The following is a 24,166-nucleotide window of genomic DNA, read 5'->3' as shown; positions in this document are numbered from 1 at the left end:
AAAATGTCTTTTTAACTTTTTTAGAGAGACTCAGAAGAGGTACAGATAGGTCATATGGAAATTCTATTTTTAGTTTTTAAATTTTTCTTTTCTCAGGCTCTTAAAAAATCTGAAGATGTAACTGTTGACCAAGATACCTGACAGAGGAGTGTTTGCCAAATATCGTGAGTGTCAGAGATCCTTCACATGGTAGCAGTGTACTGAACCCAGAAAAGTTTTGCTTCCCATGTCAATTAAGACTAACTCAAAAAATTTCCATTTGGTTAGGTATAACTCAATAAAGTATTTGTGTATTTTGGAAATTCAAATGATGAGACAGTTATTAAGTCCCAGATTAGGACTGTGATATAACTGTGACTCAGAAAATTACTTCTAGATCTCTAGATCTAGAATATTGTGCCTACCTTGCACAATATTTTTTAGTTTAACTAGAAATCTGAAAGTAAATCACAGAATTAAAACCACTTCTGAACTATCATCATTTTAGATCTGGGGAACAGTCCAGGTCATGGGCCTTCTGGAATAATAAGACGGTTCACAAGTCTTATACTGCTTTCTGTTACTATAGACAAATTTGCATTTTTTAAGAATCACATACAAAAACTGTATGTCTTTTTTTTTGCTTCATTCATGTTGTATAATTATTCTGAAATTCATTCAAGTTTTTACCTATCAACGGTTCATGTTTAATTGCTGAGTAAGATTTTATAGATAGATATACTTCACTTGTTCATTCAGGTATTGATGGATGTTTGGGTGCTTCATAATTTTTTGTATTAGAAATAACACTGTACAAACATTCATGTACCATTTTTCACATGGATAAATTCTTTAATTTCTCTTGGGTAAATAACTAGGAATTATATATAACTAGGTACTTTGGTAAATGGTGCTCTACCACTGAGACATATCCACAGTCTCCTTCATTGTAGTTTTAATCTTCATTTCACTAATACTAAATAAGGCTGAGAATCTTGGTATGTGATCTGAACCTCTCGAGAGCTTTTTTTCAGAAGTTATTATTATTATAATTTTTTATTTTGGTACCGGGGATCGAACTCTGGACCTTGTGCTTGTGAGGCAGGTGGCAGAACCACTGAGCTAAATCCCTGGCCCAGAAGTTATTATTTCAAATACTCTATTATCTTCTTTGGTAAGGTGTTTAATTTGGGAAGTCTGACCATTTCTTTCCATATGCTTTCTGCCTCATTCTGTTTTTTTCTTCTCTTCTGGAGCTTCCACAGTGCTCATACTGATTCACTTGATGGTATCCCATAAATTCTTTAAGTTTTCTTTCCTTCTGTTTGTTCCTCTGATTGGATAATTGGATCTCTCTTCAAGTTTACCAATTCTTCTACTTGATTGTCTGCTATTGAAGAACTCTAGAGAATTCTTCACTTATTGTATTGTTCAGACCCAGTGTTTGTTTGGTTTCTTTATAATTTCTATTATTTGGGTGATATTTTCATTTTGTTAAGTTTCATGTTCCTGATTTTGTTTAGTTGTCTATGTTTTCTTGTAACTCAGTTTCTTTAAGACAATTACTCTGAATTCTCTATTAGGCAATTCATATTCTCTATTTCTTTAAGATCAGTTTCTGGAAATTTGTTTGTGTAATGTTTTCCTGATTCCTTTTTTTTTATGGTATTGGGGATCGAACTCGGGACCTTGCGCTTGCGAGGCAGGTGGCAGCACCACTGAGCTAAATCCCCGGCCCTGTTTCCTGATTCTTTATGTTCCTTGTACCTTTCCGTCACTCCTCCTCCTAATCTTTATGGACTAGCTTTGACACAGAAATAACTTCACCTATCAAGTGGCAAGAGATTTTTGGGAAGGCTTTCTGAAAACCTTTCTGTGGATGTGTTTTTTCTGTACCTGTACATGCAGAGTACAGCGATTCACTGGTTTCTATTTTTCCAGGAGCCTATCTCTTCTTCCCTGTAGTGTCTGACTGCCATACCATAAGCCAGAGCACTGGAGGCATCCTCTACCTTTTCTCCCTCATGTGTTTAAGAAACTTTGAAGTCTGAGCCTTTTCCCATCTTCCAAAGCTGTGCTGGATATGTCAAGCCATCTGTCCCTTTACCTTCATTTTTTCGTTTTTTTTTGTATTGGGAATCCAACTCAGGACCTTGTGTTTGCCAGGCAGGCATGGCACCACTGAGCTAAATCCCCAGCCCTTCCTTCATTCTTAACTGTACCTACCAAACTATATCAGCACCATTAGCAAGCTGGATGAGATGAAACAAATCAGTCATTAAAGCAACATACTTTGCAAGGAACTGGAGGAGCACTCCCCTCCTCTTCCCTGGGAAGATAAATCTCAGGTTCTTCTATACCTTCTTCCAATATTGCAGTAAGCCACTCATTCCTTCTTCTTGGTTCTCAACTTATTCTAAGGTATCCAAACAATGCCAGATCAGTCAGGCACAGTGAAAATAGACAGAAACCAGCCTGCTACTTTACTGAAAGGCCAGGATGCTGGAGGGTATCCCACTCCTCTCCTCTCCTGGAAGGAAGGTAGCAGGTTCTTTCTCAATTTCACAAAGACTTCTGGCTATGGCAACCACCCCTCCTTTCCTTTATTAATTGCAGTCAGGGATCAGAACTATCCTGGTTCCATTTAGCACTCTATAGGGTGAAACAAGCATTGGCCCCTAGGTCAGCAGGCTGAAAACCTGGGACATTTAATGCTTGCTCTCCCTTTTTTTTCCCCCCTAAAGGGAGAAGTTCTGGGCTCAGACAATTTCTCTTGAGCTAAGCTATGCCAGCTTGAAGGAGAGACTGATGTAGGTAAAACAGAATCGGGCCCGGGATTTAGCACAGTGGTTCTGGTGCCTGGCTCGCAATTGTAAGGTCCCAAGTTCAATCCCTGGTACCAAAAAAACAGAAAAAACAAAACAAAAAAAACCCAGAATCGCTCTTACCTATTTCAGTGGGATCTCAGTTTTCTGCTCATCTTGAATACTACACATTCCTATTCTGATCCCGGACTTTTCATGAAGGTATTGTGGTCCCTATGTCATTGTTACTGTGGGGCTACTAATAATGGATGGGACTTCCTATCATATCTGGTTGATATCATTCCTCTTCTTATATTTAAATTATGTCTTTAGGTACCTAATATTAAGGTTAACTATATTCTCTTGGTGAAATGCCCCACATCATTTAGGTTTTTTTTTTTTTTTTTTTTTGGTACTGGGGATCGAACTTGGGTCCTTGCGCCTGCAGGCAGTGAAACCACTAAGCTAAATCCCCAGCCCATCATTTAGCATTTTGAACTGATTCTCTACCTCTGGTAATGTATTTTTATTTTGAAATTTAAATATTTGATATTAATAGGATTATTCCGGTTTTCTTCTATAGTGTTACCATATGTATTAAGTTTTCTGCCTCATATCAAATTGCCATAGTAGTTTAAAATAATACAGATTTATTATCTCACAGTTCTATGGGTCAGCAGATCAAATGGGCTCAAGTGGGTTCTGTGCTCAGGGTTGGATAAGGCCAAGGTCAAGATGTCAGTTGTGCTGGGTTCTTATCTGAAGGGTCTGGGAAGGAATTTGCTTCTAAGCCCATTCAGGGTATTGGCAGAATGTAGTGCTGTAGGTTGTAGGTCTAGCATCCCATTTTCCAATTGGGGATAAGTCTGAGGTCTCTCTATTCCTATCGATTGTCTACAAGTGTCTCGGATGGTTCCTTCCATCTTCAAACAAATAGTGCTTGTTGTGTGTCATTTTTATGCTCTGATTCTGACTTTTTACCAGAGAGAAGTTCCCACAATTAGAGGGCATATGTGAACAGATTATGTTCACTGGGATAATCTCCCTTCTCTATTGTAATCAAGGGAGTGATACTTCATCCTATTCCTAGGTTCCACCCACTCAAAGAGGAGAGAACTATTTAAGAGTGTCATTAGGGGATTTAGAACTCTGCTTACCATATTGACATTTTTTCCATCTCTTACTTTTAAACTATCTGTGTCTTTATATGTAAAGTGGATTTCTTATAGATAGCTGATAGATCTAACTTTCATCCAATCTTATAGTCTCTATCTTAAATTAGGTTGTTTATAAATAAAGCAATTATTCATAGAGCTGGATGTTTTAAAGAGCTGGATTTAAATCCATCATCTTGTTATTTGGTTTGTTATCTGTCATCTGTTCTTTTTTTATTTTTCCCACTTTTGGGGGGGATCTTTAATTGATACTTCTCTTTTATCTTTCTGCTTCTTTGCAGTTCTAAGACTGACCCCCCCCATCACCCTCATTTTTGTATAATCTCCGTTTTGAGTTGGTGGAACCTGGGAATAAGATGATATATCACTTCCATGATTATACAGCAAAAAGGAGACTATCCTGGCAATAGCTGGTGAAATTCAAGATATTAGGTATTATGTTGCTGGATATTAATGCATTCCAGTAATACCCTTTTGTTCTGAAATTCAGTTAAATACTTAGAAATAGTTAAATTACTTGATACTTTCAGATTAGCAAGACATGAGAATGCCTTTTACAGAGCCAAAACCATTCTCAGTAGTCTACATTGTGAATTATAAAGTTTCCACTTTGGCTCCTGTGAACACAAATTATTCCTTGCCATAGATAAGCCCCAATAAATATTCCCTCTGATTCTTTTGGCTAGTTCTCTGTCATCGGGCAGCTTCATCACATATATACACTGACCAATAGTAGTTAAAGACTCTCTCAGAGCTGTTTGCTCCTGTGTGGTTTCTCTGGACTTTACATTTTGTCTCCTCAACAAGGGGTATCTTGGGTCTGCATGGGTTCCTCCTTCTGGTGCTGTGTCTTAAGAAGTTTTTAAACATAGTAAGCAGACAGCAATCAGAGAATCCATGTCCTTTGTTTCTCATATCTCAGGGATCAATTTTTTTTGCCCAACAACAACAGCTAATCATAATAGAATAATTTGGGTTCATTAGGTTGAATCTATAATGCAAAGAAATTTCTAACTTATCAATTTAACATTTCCCATATAGTTATTGACATTAATATACTAAAATTTAACACATTTACAACTTGACTGAAGGAAGAAAATAATGACCTTTGAGAAGTCCAGAGTTATCAATGGGTCCAGGATATACGTTTTGATCTCCCATCTGGTATTTGTCCCAACTGTCAAAGCCAACATATTTTTTCCACTGTTTGAACCAGCGACTATCTACCAAATACCTAGAAAAGAAAAGAAAACTGGTTAAGACAAGTATCTAGAAAGACGAGAACAGCAGAAGACCTACCTATTTTTGATATTTCATTTTATATTAAAGAACATGCCTACTTCAAACTATTATGAGAATTGTAATGCCACTTAGTATTTGTAAGAAAAATACATCATTTCAGGCCGGGGATTTAGCTCAGTGGTTCCACCGCCTGCCTCGCAAGCTACGGACCCAAGTTCAATCCCCGGTACCAAAAAAAAACACAAACCGCTGCCCCCCCAAACCTGAAAAGTACATCATTTGTATAAAGTATTATTTCTGTTTTTCTATAAGAAGTATCTATTACTTAGAGAAATATTGCATATATATTTAAAATAATAATCCATACTAATACTTTACAAAGCATGCAAGTGATAAATATTTAAGAAAATACTTGTTATTTGAACAAAAATTTGAATAATTATAATAAAAAAAAAGTTTAAAAATAGTGGTAAAATAGAAATGTAAAACATAGTCCTTTACTAGAAACATACAAAAACAGTACATTTATTTTATATATTTTAATCTTTGAAGAAACTGGGATTCATTAAGGGTTTGCAAACCTGCTAAATATAATTACTGCATAATGAAATTTCTAAAAATCCTTAAAAAATAATTAAGTTTCTTTACTCACAAAATAACAATACTGTCACTTTCTTATGCAATAGTAAAATCTTCTAGGGCATTTTCCTTACATTTAACCAGGTTCAGTTACAAATAAAATTAAAAGTAAAAGTTAATGACATGTTTAAAATTCACATGTGTAACAATACAGATTTTCAGGAGATCGTCATTATAATGTTTCTGGGTTTACCACATATGGTATTACAAGAGTAAAACTTCTTATAATTTATCATGCAACATTATAGCGCTTCATGAAAACACATGAAGCAAAGGCATCAAAGTAATAAAACCTCATAATTCTTTTTTCTTCTTTAAAAAAATTTTATTGGTACATTTTAGATATACCTAATGATAACATTCATCACAGGGAAATTGTACTTGTACATGATATATCTTACTTCTTTTTTTCCATTTTTCTCTGCTCCCGTCACCCTTCTTCCCTTCCTTATTTACAAAAGCTTTGTTTCCATTTTTCCTTCTGTTCTCATTTTTTCTTCTCCCTTTTTCCCTTTCCCCCCTCCCTCCCTTGTTGCCTTTCGTATCTGAACATTTCTTTTCTCATTTTCCAATATCTATTTTACATTTTGGTCCTTATTTACACTTTTGGTTTCACACATTAGAGAAACAATGTGCTATTTAAACATATGTGTCCAATTTATTTCACTTAAGCGTATGGTCTCAAGGTGTATCCATTTAGACAGATCTCAAGCTTGTCTTTCTTTATGGCAAAGTAGCACTCCACTGTATAAAAAAACCACATCTTCTTTATCCATTTGTCAGCTGATAAGACATTTGGGCTGTTTCCAAGAGTTAGCTATTAAAAACTGAGGTGCTATAAACATGGGTGTGCACATATCGCTGTGGTATGATGCTTTTAATTCTTTTAGGAAGATACTAAGAAGGGGAACTTGCTGGGTCAAGTGGAACCTCTACTTCTGAAAACCTCATAATTCTTAAAGAATGTACAGTTTAATTTCTTAAAGTCGATATGCAGAATTATCTACCAGTACTCCAAATCCACTGAAAGAGTTATGCAACTGGAAGTTATGCACTGTGGAATTTAAGACTTGTTAGAAAAGAACTGAGACACAAAATCTTTTAAGACTGTTTTCTAAAATAATATGTGGTTGAAAATCACTCACTGTCAGTGGTAGAGCACTTTCAAGAAAGTATGAGGTCCTAAGTTTAGTCTCCAGCACCATACACACACAAAAATAAGTAAATCATTCACTAAAAACTTTTTTTTTTTGATACCAGGGATCGAACTTGGGACCTTGCACTTGCGAGGCAGGTGGTGGCACCAATGAGCTAAATCCCCAGCCCCGCTCACTAAAAACTTTTAAAACTCTTCCTTGCAATTTAAACCAGATACTCAGACATCTGATTTGCTTTCTCGGCAAAGAAATGTCACAATTAAGAGACATTTCTACTATTTTATTCATCTATCATTGTCCCAATTTCATGGTGTCTTTATTACTTTAATCTTGATACTGTTTAGGGAAAGTTGCTCCAGCTTGATGTTTTTACAAACTGCCTTGGTGATCTGTGAGCATTTGTTTTTTCACATGAACTTTAAAATCATATTATCACATTCCACAAAAAAACCTAAAGATTTTTACTGGAAATGTATTAAACTTTCAGATTAATTTGGAGGATCTGCCATTGTTAACAGTGCTGAATCTTCCTATCTACAGATATAACACATCTTTTCATTATTTGGGTATTATTTAGTGTCTTTCAATGAATGTTTTCACTTTTTCCCATAAAGATCTTACTTAATTTGTTGGATTCATTCTTAGGAACTTCAGCTTTTCTGCTGTATGAACTGTACTTTTCCAAACAATTACATTTATAATTGTAGTTGATGCATGGACTATTTTTATTACTTAAATTCTTTTATTGGTACATTTTAGGTATACAACACATTTACATTTCTCATTGGGAACTTGTACCTTTACATGATGCATCTTGGTTCTTACTTTTTCCCCATTCCTAGCCCTCCCTTCACCCTCTCCACACTTCCCTATTTACAAAGACTTTGTTTGTGTTTTTTCCATTTCTCATCATTTTTCCGTTCCCCTGCCCCTCCCACTAACCCTACAACTAATGACATTCATCACTGGAATTTTGCACCTTTACATAAATGTCTCTTGGTTCTTATTTTTTAACCCTTGCCCAGCCCTCCCTTCAACCCCTCCATCCCGCCCTATTTACAAAGATTTTGTTTCCATTTTTCCATTTTCTCATATTAATTCCATTCCCTTCTTTCCTTTCCCCTCTCTCACTTCCCCTTCCCCTTTTCTTCCTATTTCACATTATCTCTTATATGTTTTAGTCCTTATTTACACTTTCAGTTTCTCACACCAGAGAAACTATTCAGTATTTATACATGTGTGTCCTATTTATTTCACTTAAGAGTATCGCCTCAATGTGCATCCATTTAGCTATAAATGTCTCTAATTTCTCATTTTTTTATGGCTGAGTAATACTCCATTTTATTTTAAAAAAACACATTTTCTTTATCCAGTCTCCAGCTGATGGGCATTTGGGCTGTTTCCAAGATTTAGCTATTACAAACTGTGCTGCTATGAACATGGGTGCACATATATCACTGTATGATTCTTTTAATTCTTTGGGGAAGATACCCAGGAGGGGAATAGCGGGGTCAAATGGGACTTCCAGTCCTAGTTCTTTGAGGTATCTCCATACTGATTTCCACAGTGCTTCCACCAGTCTACACTCCCACCAGCAGTGGAGCACGGTTCCTCTTTCCCCACAGCCCCGCCAGCATTTGTTATTGTTTCATTTCATGACAGCAGCCATTCTTTCTGGAGGTGGAATCTCAGCATTGTTTTCATTTGCATCTCTCGAATGACCAGTGATGCTGAACATTTTTTCATGTATTTATTTGCTATTTCTACTTCTTTGTCTGAGAAATGCCTGTTCATTTCAGATGCCCATTTTCGGACTGAGTATTTAAATTTGGGAGGTGTGATCTTTTTAAGTTCTTTATAGATTTGAGATAACAGACCATTGTCTGAGGAAGAGCAGGTGAAGATTTTTTCCCACATTGTGGGTTGTCTCTTCACACTGCTGGTGGTTTCTCTTGCTGTGCAGAAGCTTTTTAATAAGAAGAGATCCTTCTTGTTGATTTAATAAGAAGAGATTGTTGATTGTTTGTGCTAGTTCATGGGCAACTGAGGTTTTGTTCATAAAATCTTTTCCTACACCAATGTCTTCAAGAATTCTACCTAACCTGTATTCCAGCCAGTTCAGCGTTTCTATTTTAATATTTAGATCTTTAATCCATTTTGATTTTAGTTTAGTGCATGGTGAGAGATACAGGTCTAGTTTTAATCTTTGGCAAGTTGAAACCCAATTTTTCCAGCACCATTTATTAAAGAGGTGAGGGTGTTAGGCTCCTTTATGGAAGATGAGATGGCTGAGTGTGTCTGGTGTTGTTTCTGCATCTTCTAATCTGTTCCACTGGTCCTCAGGTCTGTTTCTTTGCCAGTACCATTCTGTTTTTATCACAGTAGCTTTGTAGTATAGTTGCAGGTTGGGGATTGTGATACCCCCTGCCATGTCTCTGTTACCTAGAATTGCTTTTGCTATTCTGGGTCTCTTCTTCTTCCAAATGAATTTTTGGATTTTTTTCTCAAGGTCCATGAAGTATGCTGCTGGGATTTCAACTGGAATTGCATTGAATCTATATAGCAATTTTGGAAGTATGGCCATTTTCACTATATTAATCCTTCCTACCCAGGATCAGGGGATGTCTGTCCATTTTCTGATAGCATCTTCAATCTCTCTTTTCAGAGTGCTATAGTTTTCAGAGAAGAGGTCTTTGATTTCTTTTGTTAGGTTGATTCCTAGGTATTTCAGTTTTTTGGATGCTATTGTGAAAGGAATTATTTGCCCTATTTCTCTCTCAGTGAGTCTGTCATTGGTGTAGAGGAAAGCTATTGATTTTTGTGTGTTAACCTTGTAACCAGCTACTTGACTGAATTTGGTTATTAAGTCTAGAAGGCTTTTGGTGGAGTTCTTGGGGTCTTCTATATAGAGTATCATGTCATCTGCAAATAATGACAATTTGACTTCTTCATTTCCTATCTTTATTTCTTTCTGTTGTCTAATTGCCATGGCTAATGTTTCCAAAACTATATTGAACAAGAGTGGTGATGGTGGACATCCTTGTCTTATTCCTGATTTTAGTGTGAAGGATTTCAGTTTTTGACCATTCAGTATGATACTGGCTGTTGGTTTTTCATAGATGGCTTTTATCAGTTTGAGGTAGAGACCATCTATTCCAATTTTTGGTAGGGTTTTTATCATAAATGCATATTGGATTTTGTCAAACGCTTTTTCTGCATCTATGGAGATAATCATATGGTTTTTGTCCTTGGCTCTATTGACATAGTGTATTACTCGACTGATTTGTGTATGTTGAACCATCCCTGCATTCCTGGGATGAATCCCACTTGATCAGGGTGTATGATATTCTTGATGATCTTCTGCATTCTACTTGCCAGTATCTTACTAGGGATTTTTGCATCTATATTCATTAGTGAGATTGGCCTATAGTTCTCCTTTTCGGTTGGGTCTTTCTCTGCTTTGGGGATCAAGGTGATGCTTGCTTCCAGGAAGGAATTTGGGAGTATTGCTTCCCTTTCAATTTCATTGAAGGGTTTAAACAGTAGTGGCAGCAGTTCCTCTCTAAATGTCTTGTAGAATTCAGCAGTGAAGCCATCAGGGCCTGGGCTTTTCTTAGGTGCTAAGTTTTTAATTACATTTTCAATTTCATTGGTTGATATTGGGTTGTTCAGAATTTTTAGGTCTTCTTTGTTCAACTTTAATAATTCATATGTATCTAGGAATCTGTCCATTTCTTCTGTGTTGTCCATCTTATTGGCATACAGGTTCTGGAAGTAGGTATTGATGATCCTCTGGATTTCTACTGAGTCTGTTGTAATTTCACCCTTTTCATTCCTAATTGCATGGATTTGGGGCTTTTCTTTCCTTTTTCTGATAAGGTTGGCTAAGGCTTTGTCAATTTTATTCATTCTTTCGAAGAACAAACTCTTGACTTCATTGATTTTTTTTGTATCATTCTCTTAGTCTCCATTGCATTGATTTCTCCTCTGATCTTTATAATTTCCTCCCTTGTATGAGCTTTGGGGTTGTCCTGCTCTTCTTTTTCTAGAAGCTTGAGGTTCAGCATCAGGTTGTTTAATTGGGCTCCTTCTGTTTTCCTAATATGCGTCTTCACTGCTATGAATTTCCCTCATAAGACTGCTTTCATTGTGTCCCATAGATTCGGATACATTGTACTGTCATTGTCATCTAATTGAAGGAACTGTCTGATTTCTTCTTTAATTTCCTCTGTGACCCATTGGTTATTCAGAAGTGTGTTGTTCAATTTCCACGTGTTTAGGAAATTTTTCCTGTTGCTTTTGCTATGGATCTCCAATTTCATCGCACTATGGTCTGATAATATACAGGGGATAACTTCAATTCCTTTGCACTTACTTAAACATGTTCTATGCACAAGTATGTGGTCTATTTTGGAGAATGACCCATGTGCAGCTGAGAAGAATGTGTATTGATTTTGTGGGGTGGAACACTCTGTAAACATCTGTTAAATTCATTTGTTCAAGAGTTCGATTGAGTTCTAGTATTTCATTACTTATTTTTAGTCTAGTTGATCTATCTATTTGTGATAGTAGGGTGTTGAGGTCCCCCACTACAATTGTATTAGTGCATATATGACTTTTCATGTCCATTAGTATTTCATTTATATAGTTGGGTGCACTAGTGTTTGGTGCATAGATATTTAAGATTGTCATCTCTTCCTGTTGGATTGTTCCCTTTACAAGGATATAGTGTTCTTCTTTGTCTCTTAATCAGTGTTCGTTTGAAATCTACTTGATCTGCAAAGAGGATAGCTACTCCTGCTTTTTTTGAGTTCCCGTCGCATGGAGTACTGCTTTCCACCCTTTAACTTTCAGTCTGTGAGTTTCATTTTGAATTAAGTGTATTTCTTGTATGCAGCATATTGTTGGATTTTGCTTCTTGACCCATTCTGCCAGTCTATTTCTTTTGATTGGTGAATTGAGACCATTAACATTGATGGTTATAACTGAAACATATTGACTTATCATTGTCATGACTTTTTCTTTTTGTTGGGTTCTCCCCCCTTTACATTTAATTTCTTGTCACACCAGATGGGTTCATTCTGCTTTGCTTCCTGTGGTTGTGGATCCTTGTTTTTTGTTTCTAGGATATTGTCTAAAATTTTTTGGAGTGCTGGTTTGGTATTCATGAAGTTCCTAAGGTGCTCTTTGTCATGAAAGTATCTTATTTCTCCATCAATTTTGAAAGATAGTTTTGCAGGGTACATCAATCTGGGTTGGAGATTTTTTTCCTTTAGGGTTTGAAATATGTCACTCCAAGCTCTTGCCTTGAGGGTTTGCATTGAGAAGTATGCTGTGATTCTGATGGGCTTTCCTTTGTAAGTGATTTGTTTCTTTTCTGTAAGTGCTTGTAGAATTTTGTTCTTCTGTTGGGTTTCTGGAATCTTAACAATTATATGCCTATGTATAGATTTTTTTTTTTTGATCACGGCTAGTTGGAGTCCTATATGCCTCCCTTATGTGTATGTCAAGTTCTTTTCCCCTGCTGGGGAAGTTTTCTGCCATCACTTCCGTGAACAGTTTTTTTATGTCATCTGCACTCTCTCCTGTTTTTTCATTCACTCTGATCAGTTTTATCTTATTCTTCTTTGCATTGTCTACCAGCTGCTGGACTGATTTCTCATGGTCCCTTAGTATTTTAAAGCAATTTTTCTTTTCCTGGTCAGTAATTGCAATCTTAGCTTCTATATGTGAAATTCTGTCCTCACATTGGCTCATTCTGCTGCATAAACTTTCAATGGGAGTTTTTAATCTCCTGGAAATGTTTGCATTTGTTTTATGGATTCCATTTGTTTCCTATGTTTGGATTCCATCATGTTCCTCAGCTCCTCTATTTTTTTTATCTGTGTCTGCTCTGGATTTATTAATCACATATTGCACTATGGGCACAATCTCTACCATTATCTGAGAAATTATTTCTGATTTCATATTTTCCAGATCCTCTTTTGTTGTCAGTTCAGGGAGTCCAGGTGGTTAAGTATCACATTGTTCCATCTTGTTTTCCTTTAGGGTTGCCTTAGGCGATCTGGAAGTGTGGTTTTGAGGCTTGTTCACTTGTCTTTTCATTTCAACAGATTCAGCCTTCTGTGCCTTTGTTGAGGCAACTTTTTGCTCACCCAGTGGTCTTCAATTCTCAGCCAAGCCACAGAGCTGCCTTTTCTCTGATGCTCACCAGTACAGTAATTCCTGGGTTCAGAAAGTTGGCCTTCTGGATCCCTGAGCTGACCTGTTGTCTGGGTGGGCTTTTGGCTGGGGCTTGTGCACACTTGGGATGGTATCTAGGTGTGCCACTGGCTAGGGCCCCTATGTAGCTGTTGTCTGGGTGGGTCTTTGGTGGGGACTGTGCACCCCAGTTCCTCTTGTGTGAGCAAGCTTCTGGCTAGGGTCCTGCGCAGGTCCTTGGCTTGGGCCTGTGTGCCCAGCCTCTGGGGGCGGGCTGGAGACCTGGCTGGGATCTGCTTGCAGCGGCACTGCTCTGGTCCACACTGCTGCTCTGCCAGCTAAGGTGGTCAGGTGTGCCTTTATTACAGAGATTTTCTTCACTTTTCCAGTGGGCTTTAATTTTCATCAAGGGGCCTCAGAGAGGCCCTCTTTCTGTTGTTCACTTCTACTCTATCTTCTCAAGCTCAGAACAATGTCCTTTATGACCCCTGCAACTCTGTAGTGTGGATCTAGGTAATGGCTCAGCACAGCCGAGTGTGTGTGTGTGTGTGTGTGTGTGTGCACACGCGCTGGTGCTTTGGGGTGGTGGTGAGGAGGCCCAAGAGGCTCACCTCCTTGTCCCTCTGGGGCGGTGGTACGGCAGCCCAAGAGGCTCACCTTTGTGCTCTGGGGTGGTTGTACAGTGGTGCGAGAGGCTCACCTCCTCCATGCTCTGGGGTGGTGGTACAGCGGCCTGCTTTTTTTCTTTCTCTTATCTACCATTTCTTAATTTTTCAAATTTTATGGGTTTCATGCTTCTGTTCACCATTAAGCTTTATGAATATATGGTCAACTCTATGCTACTACTATTGAATACTGTTCTACTGTTAGTGTAGATAAAGCTGTTCCATTTAGTAAATATTTACTGTAGGTCAATATTTGGTTTGTCTTAGTGCTTATATTACAATCATAGATCTCTTTTCTATGGCTGAGGTTGGTTCTTGGGGGTATGTCAATATCTAGTCTGTCTTTGACACAGTTATAGTTGTGGATTTTATTACTACAGCCAAGGTGACATAGTTGCTATCAATTTGTTTTTTCTGCGTGACAATATCTAGATTGCCTTGATGTTCTTAACAATACTGCAACTCATTCCCATAGAACTGGGTACTGAGCCAAATACATTGCAGCCTCCCCTCCCAAATAAATGGAAGTGTAGGGAGGGGTCCTGGGACGGAGGCAAAGACCTCTAGTTAGCCATCCCCACAGTACATCACTGAAAAGCAGACACTAACTAAAGAGGTCTCCATTCTAGCAACAAAGTCTTTCACTATAATCAACATGCTACCTCAGCATAGAAGATAAACAAAAAATAGAAACATGAGAAGAAAAGGTAACAAAATGCCCCTTCAAATTCCCAACTGCCTCAAAGCCAATCCAGGGGCCATTGAAGGAAAGAAATCGAAAATCATTCAGCTGAATTATGTGAAAAGAGAAAACAAAACAGTTTAATAAGGTGCTTGGCAAGTTCAAATAAGATATAACTAAACAAACAATGCTCCTAACCAAACAATCAGTGAGTCTATAGAAGACACTTAGAAAAAAACCAGATGAGCTAAACAAAGTAATGGAAAATACAAATGTTCAGCATGGAAAAGCATTAAGAGGCAATGAAAAGGTACCAAACAAATCAGTAGATTAGAAGTTCTATTAAAAATATGGTTAGTGAACAATGTGAGGAAAAAGTGTCAGGACCAGAAACAGAGTTGTAGTTCATGATCAATTATTGACAGATACCTTAAAAACAAAACACAAGAGAACATGAAAAGTAGATTGAACAGCTCCTAAACAATCTAAGATTAACATGTGCCCACCAGCGTGAACCACCAGTGGTACATGCATGACTGTTCCATCGAGCAGCTTGTACCTTTTGGTAGTAGAAGTAGTAGAGTCATGCATGCGACAGTCACATATGACCACTGGTGGTTCAAGATGTTCAGCAGCAAGACACACAAATTATGGCCCCATTGTGAATGTGTTAAGTGGAATTAGAGAAAAATCAGAAGACAGCATAAATGGCATAAAAAACCTGTTTATAGAAGCAACTGCAGAAAATATGGAAAAAATTTAACATACAGATAAGTGAGGCATATAGAACTGCAAATACAGAGGTACCTCAGCTCACAAACTTAATTCTTCCCATGATTCTGGTTGTAAACCGAATTGGATGAGAACCGAATCAAATTCAATGGTTAGGTTCAATGCTGACGTTATGGGAAAATTTGATTTGTTTCTTGTTCAATTTGGTTTTTTTTTCAACTCAGCCAGTAAGCCATAGCATCCTAAGGTAGTTAGAGAGCATATAATCCCCAGTCTGTAGAACCTACAGCCCCACTCAGCAATATATGAAGCTATAAGAAGGCAGAGACTTCTACACCCTCAGCACCCCATAAAGAATTATGGGGATTTATGTCTCTGAGGGAGAAAGGGAGCAGCAGATTAGGGGATGGCCTGCTGGCTGGGCAGGTGGATGGGACCTGTCAGTCACAGAGATCAAGGAGACATGTGCCCAAGCCCCACACCTGGGACCAGAGAGGGCTACCTTCAATTCTTGTGAGAATTCAAGCAGGTTCTTGACAGGATGGCCTAGCATCAGCTTGAGGAGTGGAGGGATACAAAACACGGCTGCCATTAAGCTCCTGGCCATTGTGCTCTCTCTTTCACAGTGGTCTACTCTCATTTTGTAGAGCATACTTCTTTTCTTACCTTTAATTGGCCCACATTCACTTTGCAGAGTATATTTCTTTTCCTACCTTTAATACTTTAATAAATGTAAAACCTTGCTGCCTTTTTGTTGTCTTGACCAATTTTGGGGTTTTTTTGATACTAGGGATTGAAATTGGAACCTTGCACTTGTGAGGCAGGTGGCGGAACCACTGAGCTAAATCCCTGCCCTTGACCAATTTTTTTGGTCAGAACAGCAAGAATCTAGAAAGCATCTCTAGAACAAACACTGCAAAACCCCAGAACACAAATAACATGGGAATTGGCAAAGGCTGACAAGCTGCAATAGTTCATCCTTAACCATGGTTTTGCTTTCTTTGGTTCCAATTACCTGAGGAATTTTCCAAATGACTCTGAAAATAATTTGTTATTCCAGAAATAAACAATCTACACCAGTGATGGAGAACCTTTTAGAGAGTAAGTGCATAAACTGCAACCCAAAACCCACTTACTTATCTCAAAGTGCCAACAGTGCAATTAAACCTGAATTGTGAGGTTTTAGTTTAGAAAAACAACTCATACGTTAACATCTCTTGTCTTAAAAGAAAAACAAAAACATGCATACTATATGTTAACCACCACTGATCTGTACATTAAAAAAAAAAAAAAAAAACCACAGCAAGTGCAAATAAATGCCCTAATGATGCATCTCAAAGTTCTGGAAAAACAAGAACAATCCATAACCAATGCTAATACAAGGAAAGAAATTATAGATCAAAGCAGAAATCAAGAGACCTAAAAGAGTACAAGAAATGAATCGAAGAGCCGGTTCTTTGAAAAGGTTAAAAAAAATTTAACCCCCCCCCAAAAAACCCTTAGCCAATCTTACAAAAAAGCAAGAAAAAATCCAAATCAATGCAATTAAAAATGAAAAAGGTGATAGCACAATGGACATTGCCAAAATTCAGAAGACTATTAGCAACTACAGTAATATCTCAGTTCATGAATGCTTCTGTTTGCAAACAATCCGGTTCACAAACAAAAGTGTTCGGCAAAATTTTGCTTCTGTTCACAAACTCTGCATCAGGTGACAAACATGATTAAGGCCATCTTCTCCACACAAACACAGCCATCTTCCCCCAAATCATAAAATAAATTAAGTTGGTAAACACTGGGTTACCATTGTAGTTCACAAACTAGTACACCAATAAATTGGATAATTCAGAAGAAATGGATAGAGTCCTAGATACACATGGATTACTAAAACTGAAACAAGAACATTTAAAAACCCTCAATAATCCAGTAACAGGCAATCAAATTGAAGCAGTAATAAAAATCCTACCAAGAGGGCCAGGGATTTAGCTCAGTGGTTCTGCCGCCTGCCTCGAAAGTGCAAGGTCCTGAGTTCAATCCCTGGTACAAACAAAATCCTACCAGGAAAAGCCCAGGTGCTGGTTGTTCATAGATGAATTCTATAAGAACTTCAAGGAAGATGTAACACCAAAACTCAAACTCTTTAATGAAATCAAAAGGGAAGGAATACTCCAAAGTCATTTCCGGAAGCCAACATTACCTTGATTCCAAAACTAGATAAGGATCCAACCAAAAAACAGGCCAGTCTATAATGAACAGAGATGTAAAAATCCTCAACAAAATATTGGCAAACAGAATGCAACAAATCAACAAAAAGATCACACATCATGACCAAGTAGGCTTCATCCCAGGGATGCAAGGATGGTTCAACATATATGCAAATCAATAAATGTAACGTATCACATGAACTTAAGGACAAAAATCATGTGATCATCTCAACAGATGCAGAAAAAGCCTTTGACAACATCCTTTCATGATTAAAAAAAAAAAAAAACCCCGAAGAAAATAGGTATAGAAAGACCTCATCTCAATCTGGAAAAACCTGCTTATGACAAACTACTGCCAATATCATAGTAAGTGGGAAAAAATTGAAATCTTTCCCTCTAAAATCAGGAACAAGGCAAGGACGCTCACTTTTACCACTCCTGTTGAACATAGTCCACAAAACCTTTGCTAAAACAATCAAGTAAAAAAAAAATAAAAGAAATATATATAGGAAAGGAAGAAGTTAAATTATCATTATTTGTAGATGACATGATCCTCTACATATAAGACCTAAAAAATTCCACTATCAGACTCCTAGAATTAATAGCCAAATTCAGCAATATAGCAGGATACAAGATCAACACACAAAAATTGGTAGTGTTTCTGTACATCAGTAATGAACTCACTGAAAAAGAGAAAACAATACCATTCACAACAGCAAAAAGAAAAATACTTAGGAATTAACCTAACCAAGGAAGTGAATGATGTCTACAGTGAAAACTACAATGAAACTATTCAGCACTTTAAAAAAGGAGATCAAAGAGAACATAAGAAAATAGAAAGCTATCTCCTATTCTTGGATAGGTAGAACCAATACAATCAAAATGGCCTTCCTTCCAAAACTGATATACAGATTTAACTGATAAATAATCCCAATCAAAATACCAACAGCATTCCTCAGATCTACATAAAACAATCCTAAAATTCATACAGAGCCAGGTGAGCCTAGAATAGCAAAAGGAATCCTGGGTAATAAGAGCAAAGAAGGCTTCACAATCCTAACATTCAAGTTATATTACAAAGCTACACTGATAAAAACAGCATGGCACTGGCACAAAAACAAACATGTGGTTGGTTCAATAGAACAAAATAGAGGAAGCAAAAGCAATGAACCCCATGCACATTCAGGTATCTGAGCTTTGACAAAGGGGCCAAAAACATACAATAGAAGGAAAGGTAGTCTTTTTAAGAAATAGTGCTGGGAAAACTGGCTATCCACCTGCAGAAGATTGAGTCTGTACACATATATTAAATCATGTCCTAAAGTAAAATCCAAATGGATCAAAGTTCTAAACATTAAAACAGAGACACTTAATCTGCCAACACTGTATTGGTAAAACTCTTGAAGACAAAGGAATAAGTAAGGACTTTCTGAACAGAAACCCAATGGCACAAGAAACAGTACCAGGATGCAATAGAATCATATAAAATTAAAAAACTTTGGCATGGCAAAGGAAACAACAGGGTGAAGAAACAACCTATAGAATAAGAAAATATTTTTGCCAGTTATTCCTCAGAGGACTAACATCTAGAATATATAAATATTACTATATAATATAGATTATTATATATTCCAAAATATATAACCCCCCCATAAAAGACCTAATCAAAAAATGGGCATGTGAAATGAACAGACATTTTACAGAAGTACAAATGGTCAGTAAATATATGAAAAAATGTTCAAAAACACTGGCCATTAGAGAAATTAAAACAACACCAAGATTCCACCTCACTCTAGAAAGAATAGCTATCATCAAGAAATCAAATAGGCCATGTTCTCCCTTGTATGGTGGCCCACCTTCATGCTGTAGGGTGTACTTCTTTTCCTACTTTTATTTGGCTCAAACTCGCTCTGCAGAGCCTGTTTCTTGTCCTATCTTTAATAAAACATTGGTACCATTTGTGGGTTTTTTTTTTTAAAACCAATTCTTTGCTCAGGACAGAAAGAAGCTAGAAACCACCTCCAGAAGGAGACTCCAGTACCCCTAAACCTGGTAACATATTTGGCTTAGCCAGAAGAGCAGTAAAGGGCCCTTTGGGTACATTTTTTGTTTGTTTCTCTCTAATGCCATGAAAGGTTTTGGTTTTTGTTTTTTTTTTTTTTCTTTCCTCGTCCCTCCCCTTTAGGCTGAGAAACTCAGGAGGGCCTTCTTATGGTGCCAAAAATCTTTCCTGCTATTCCCACCATGTAGGAATGGGGGAGGGAACGCATGGCCTCTGTTTTTATTCCAGCTATAGAAGGCCTACAGGCCCACTTGAAGTTTATCTACCCCTTTCTTCTCTTTACCATTTTTGGTCACTCATTGTTGATACAAGTCAGTAAAGAACATCCAGAGAGCCTGTTATTAATCCAATTGCAGAACAGACTGTTAGGGTACCGTATGTGCGACCTAGAGTTTAGTATACCTTTACCTCATGTTTCTGCTCTGTGATACTTTGCTCAACTTTCTCACTCTTTGGGGGAAAAATAGCTGTTGGTAACCTGGGAGGCTGCCTGAGTAGTTGCTTAGCCCAATTTACTCCTTTCTGTGCTCAAAGTCTTATCTGTGCTTTGCCCCTAGATGGATTTTTCTTTCACAGGGTGTTATTTCATCCTAGTTAGTTCCGCTTTGGTTTGTCATGTGAATCAGCGACATGGGTTCCACCATGTTTGATTTCAAGTGACCTCGTGGTCACCAGAAAATCTCACCCTGGTAGATAGGTGCTAAGCCTCTGATTTTACAGAGTATGTTGGCTTCCTCCCTCTCTTCTTTTAAATTAGGCTAGATCCCTTTGCTTCTTCTAACAAAATGAAGGTAATTTACAAATATGTGCCTGATGGCCTGTGCAGAACAAAAGAACAGCCAGAAAAGCTTAACTTAGTGACTGAGTCAAAGATAGAGCCATCCTCATTCTTAGGATTTTTAAAGGTTTTTTTTTTTTTTTTTTTTTTCCTAAAAAGGAGGTTTCCATCTCTACTGCCTTAAACAAAGTACCACAGTTTTTACTATTGGAAGTAAATGCAAGATACAGTTCTCAAGTGGCTCAAAATACCTAAGGGGGTCCTGAAATACTATTTCTCAAGTGGTTTCACCCTGCTTAAATAAACCCATCAAGTGGCTCAACGTGACTAAGAGAGTCCCAGTGGGGAGGGTCTCCACATTGATCTAATGGTAGTTTCAAAGGGCTAGGTAGAGCCATCAAGTGGCTCAACACCCCTCTAAGGTGTTAGGGGGCCCTCATATAGAGACAAAAAGCCCTCAGTATGGCTTTCTTCTATGCTTCTATGAAAGATGCCAGCGTCATCCTAGCTTTAGACAGAGACATCTGTCTAGTAAATACTTGAGTCTCCCAAGGGACACTTTGTGGGCTGAAATCAGGCTCCTCCTTCTGCATGGGATGCCATCTTAAGGACCTGATACCTAGTTGTCTACCAAAACCCCTGAGTAGGGCCATTTTCTATGTTTCTATGAAAGATGCTGGTGCTATCTTAGCTTTGGACAGAGATCTCTGTCTAGTAAATACTTGAGTCTCACAAGGGACACTTGGTGGGTTCAAATCAGGTCTCCTTCTACATGGAACCATCTTAAGGACCCTAGTTCTCTCTCCACATGGGGCCTAGGAAAAGCCATAGGAAATGGCATGAGTCAAGCCCTGCAGATTTCACCCATTTCACCACTAAGCTGTATCTTTGATAAGTGGGAAAGGTTTGACTCTGCTAATTTAAAAAAGGAACAGCTTATTTACTATTGCAACATGGTTTGGGTTCAGTATGAATTAAGAAATGGTGAGAAATGGGTATGGGATGGCAGTTTAAATTATAAGACTATTTTTCAGTTAAACTGTCTCTGCTTAAAACATAGAAGGTGGAGTGAAACCCCTTATATTTAGGCTTTTGTGACCCATTAGCTCAAGCCCAGAAACTATAGTATTTAGAGTGGCCCCAGAGGAAAGAGAGATATCTTTGATGATCCTGTTCTCAAATCCCCACCTGTCTCTCAGGGGATATGGGTCTTTCTCATCTGTTTAATGAAGAATCTTCAGGTGGAACCCCAGACACCTATGACCCAATTGCTCAACACGGCCTTTTCTGTGTACAACAATCAGGATCTAGAAGAGGGTCAAAAGAGAAAGGCTAAGATTATAGCTGCTGTAACTGGCAATGCTTTAAACTCACCCAAATCATCTAAGAGAATCCAAAGATAATCAAGGAAAGAATTCCTGTTTCAAATGTAAGAAGTCTGGACACTGGGCAAACAACTGCACCAAGCCAACACCTGGGCCCTGCTCCAAGTGTGAGGCAGCCAATATTCCTGACTTATGCCACTTGAGGGTGGACTGTCCCTGCTCCTAGAGAGGGGCTAGGCCAGCTAAAACCCTCAGTTCCTGCTCTGATGATTAAGGACTCCCAAGGGAACCTACAATGGCCTTGTCCACAGGTATTACCATCTCTTATGAGGAACCCTGGGTAATGCTGGATGTCATGAGTAAGCTAATTCAATTACTTCACTCTGTTTTGACTTCCTTCTCTGAAAAACCCTCCTCTAGATCTACAGCCATAGTTGGGGTTGAGAAAACCAGAGATTCTTTATTCCTGCTCTGATGTGTCACTTTGAAGGCCAAACGCTTAACCATGAGTTTCTAGGTGTCCCACATTGCCCTACTCCCTTACTAGAAAGAGATTTACTAGCAAAACTGGGGACAAGTCTCAAATTCTGGCAAAAGCCAAAACTGATTTTAACCTGTTTGGACTACACCAGGTTTCCCTAACCAAATTAGCTAACACATGATTCTGCTGCATGGTATAATGGAATACCTGGTAGGGCAAATTCAGTTATGCCAATAGTTATAAAACTAAAAGACCTCAGATGATTTCCTAACTGAAAGCTCATAGACAGGTTTCTCAAATATGGCCTTCTGCAGCCTTACAGTCCCCTTGCAATACTCTTTCCTTCTCAGCAAGTAAAGTGATTGACAATGCCTTTAGAGAAATAAAACATGCTCTTACTCAGGCTTCAGCCCTGGGGAATCCTGACTTAGGAAAACCTTTCTTTCTCTGTATATCAGAAAAGAGAGGGCCGGGGATTTAGCTCAGTGGTTCCACGCTTGCAAGAGCAAGGTCCCGAGTTTGACCCCTGGTACCAAAAAAAAAAAAAAAAAAAGAAAGAAAGAAAGAAAGAAAAGAGAGGAATTGCTTCGTATGTCTTGATCCAAAGGATAGGACAAGAACTTCACCCAGTGGCACACTTTTCAGAAAGTTAGAAGGAATGGCTGCTGGATGACTACCTTGCCTGAAAGGAGTAGCAGCTATAGCTATGCTAACAGAGGAAGCTGCAAAAATAACTTTAAAACAGAGGTTAGAAATCCTGACTCCCATCAGGTCAGGGTTATTCTGGAGAAAAAAGGTTACTTGTGGTTAACAAGGGAATAGCTTGCCAAGTATCAGGCCATGCTCTTAGATACCCCTGAGATTATTATAAAAACTTGCACTATGCTTACGCCTGCCTTTTTAATGCCCGCAGGCCCAGAAATTAGCCAATCTTGTGAACAAATGATCTCTCAGACCTATGCAAGCAGGCAGGACATCAGTGATCTGCCCCTCTAAGACCCTGAAGAGGTGTGGTTCACTGATAGAAGTACCTTTGTCCCAGAAGGATATCAAAAGACAGGTTATGCAGTTATCAGTTCACAAGAGGTCATTGAGGCCAACTTTCCGCAGGGACCTCTGCTCAAAAAGCAGAGCTTAGGGGCTGGGGATTTAGATCAGTGGTTCCACCACCTGCCTTGCAGGCGCAAGGACTGGAGTTTGATCCCCGGTACCAAAATAATAATAATAATAATAATAATAATAATAATAATAATAAAATAAAAAAGGCAGAGCTCATAGCCCTTACTTGGGAAAAGGCAAAGTTAGAAAGTTAAATATACACACGCACACTCTAAATATGCCTTTCTAGTGCTACATGCCTATGCAACAATCTAGAAAGAAAAACTTTGCTAACTAATAAGCAATCATCTATAAAACACAAGCAGGAAATTCTATAAGTCTTAGAGGTAGTCTATCTTCCCAAGTAGGTCACTGTCATTTATTACAAGGGATCCCAAAGAGATACATTTAAAGTCCCCTTGGGAAATCAAAAGGCTGATAAGGAGGCAAGACAGGTAGCCCTACAGCCCCTCAATACCATAGCCTTATTCCTAGTTCCTGAGGAACCATTCTGTTTAAAAAAAATCTTACATGGGAAATGGTCACTAGAATTTTCACAGAACTAAGAAGAAAGCTATTCCTGAAAAGCTCTGGAAGATCTGAGGTACCTCTTCAGAAAGCTCCAGGTACAGATAAACAGAATTGCTAATGACCCTAATTCATCACAGCTTAAATGGGTACCTGTATTGATAGTCCTGTTTTCAATTAGATCCATTATATGGGTAATCTTGCTAGGGCTATGGCTCTCAGGCTCTCCATAGTTTATCTAACCTCCCTCTTTGTCATGCTTTGTCTTCCACAAGAAACATGGAAATCTCATTTGTTCCTCATATGTGAGTTCTACATCCTCAACATAATAGTAAAGTTTCTTTCTCCCATCAAACAGGCAGTTCAGTGGTCACTAATTCCTTTTTCATTGTGTTTTAACAGTTTTTGTCTTCA

General features: G+C 38.1%; 1 protein-coding gene and 1 long non-coding RNA gene across 6 annotated transcripts in view; one reads left to right on the top strand and one right to left on the bottom strand.

The window, feature by feature from the left end:
• Positions 1-3,240, top strand: part of LOC147823723 (uncharacterized) — a 115,371-nt gene extending 112,131 nt beyond the window's left edge. The window contains exon 3 of the long non-coding RNA XR_015443413.1: positions 97-3,240. This is a non-coding gene — a long non-coding RNA (uncharacterized LOC147823723). The remainder of the gene's footprint in view (positions 1-96) is intronic.
• Usp15 (ubiquitin specific peptidase 15) overlaps positions 1-24,166 on the bottom strand; it is a 121,736-nt gene that overhangs the window by 83,648 nt on the left and 13,922 nt on the right. For all 5 annotated transcript variants that reach the window (XM_004861137.4, XM_087192348.1, XM_004861138.4 and 2 more), the window contains exon 2: positions 5,065-5,192. In XM_004861137.4, coding sequence (XP_004861194.1) covers positions 5,065-5,192 — 128 coding nt within the window. The remainder of the gene's footprint in view (positions 1-5,064; positions 5,193-24,166) is intronic.

Source organism: Heterocephalus glaber, unplaced genomic scaffold, assembly GCF_053883595.1.
Source record: "Heterocephalus glaber isolate CG9 unplaced genomic scaffold, H.glaber_assembly_v1.0 deba00001569, whole genome shotgun sequence".
In the NCBI taxonomy this organism is placed as follows: domain Eukaryota; kingdom Metazoa; phylum Chordata; class Mammalia; order Rodentia; family Bathyergidae; genus Heterocephalus; species Heterocephalus glaber.
This window is presented reverse-complemented; position numbering and strand designations above follow the sequence as displayed.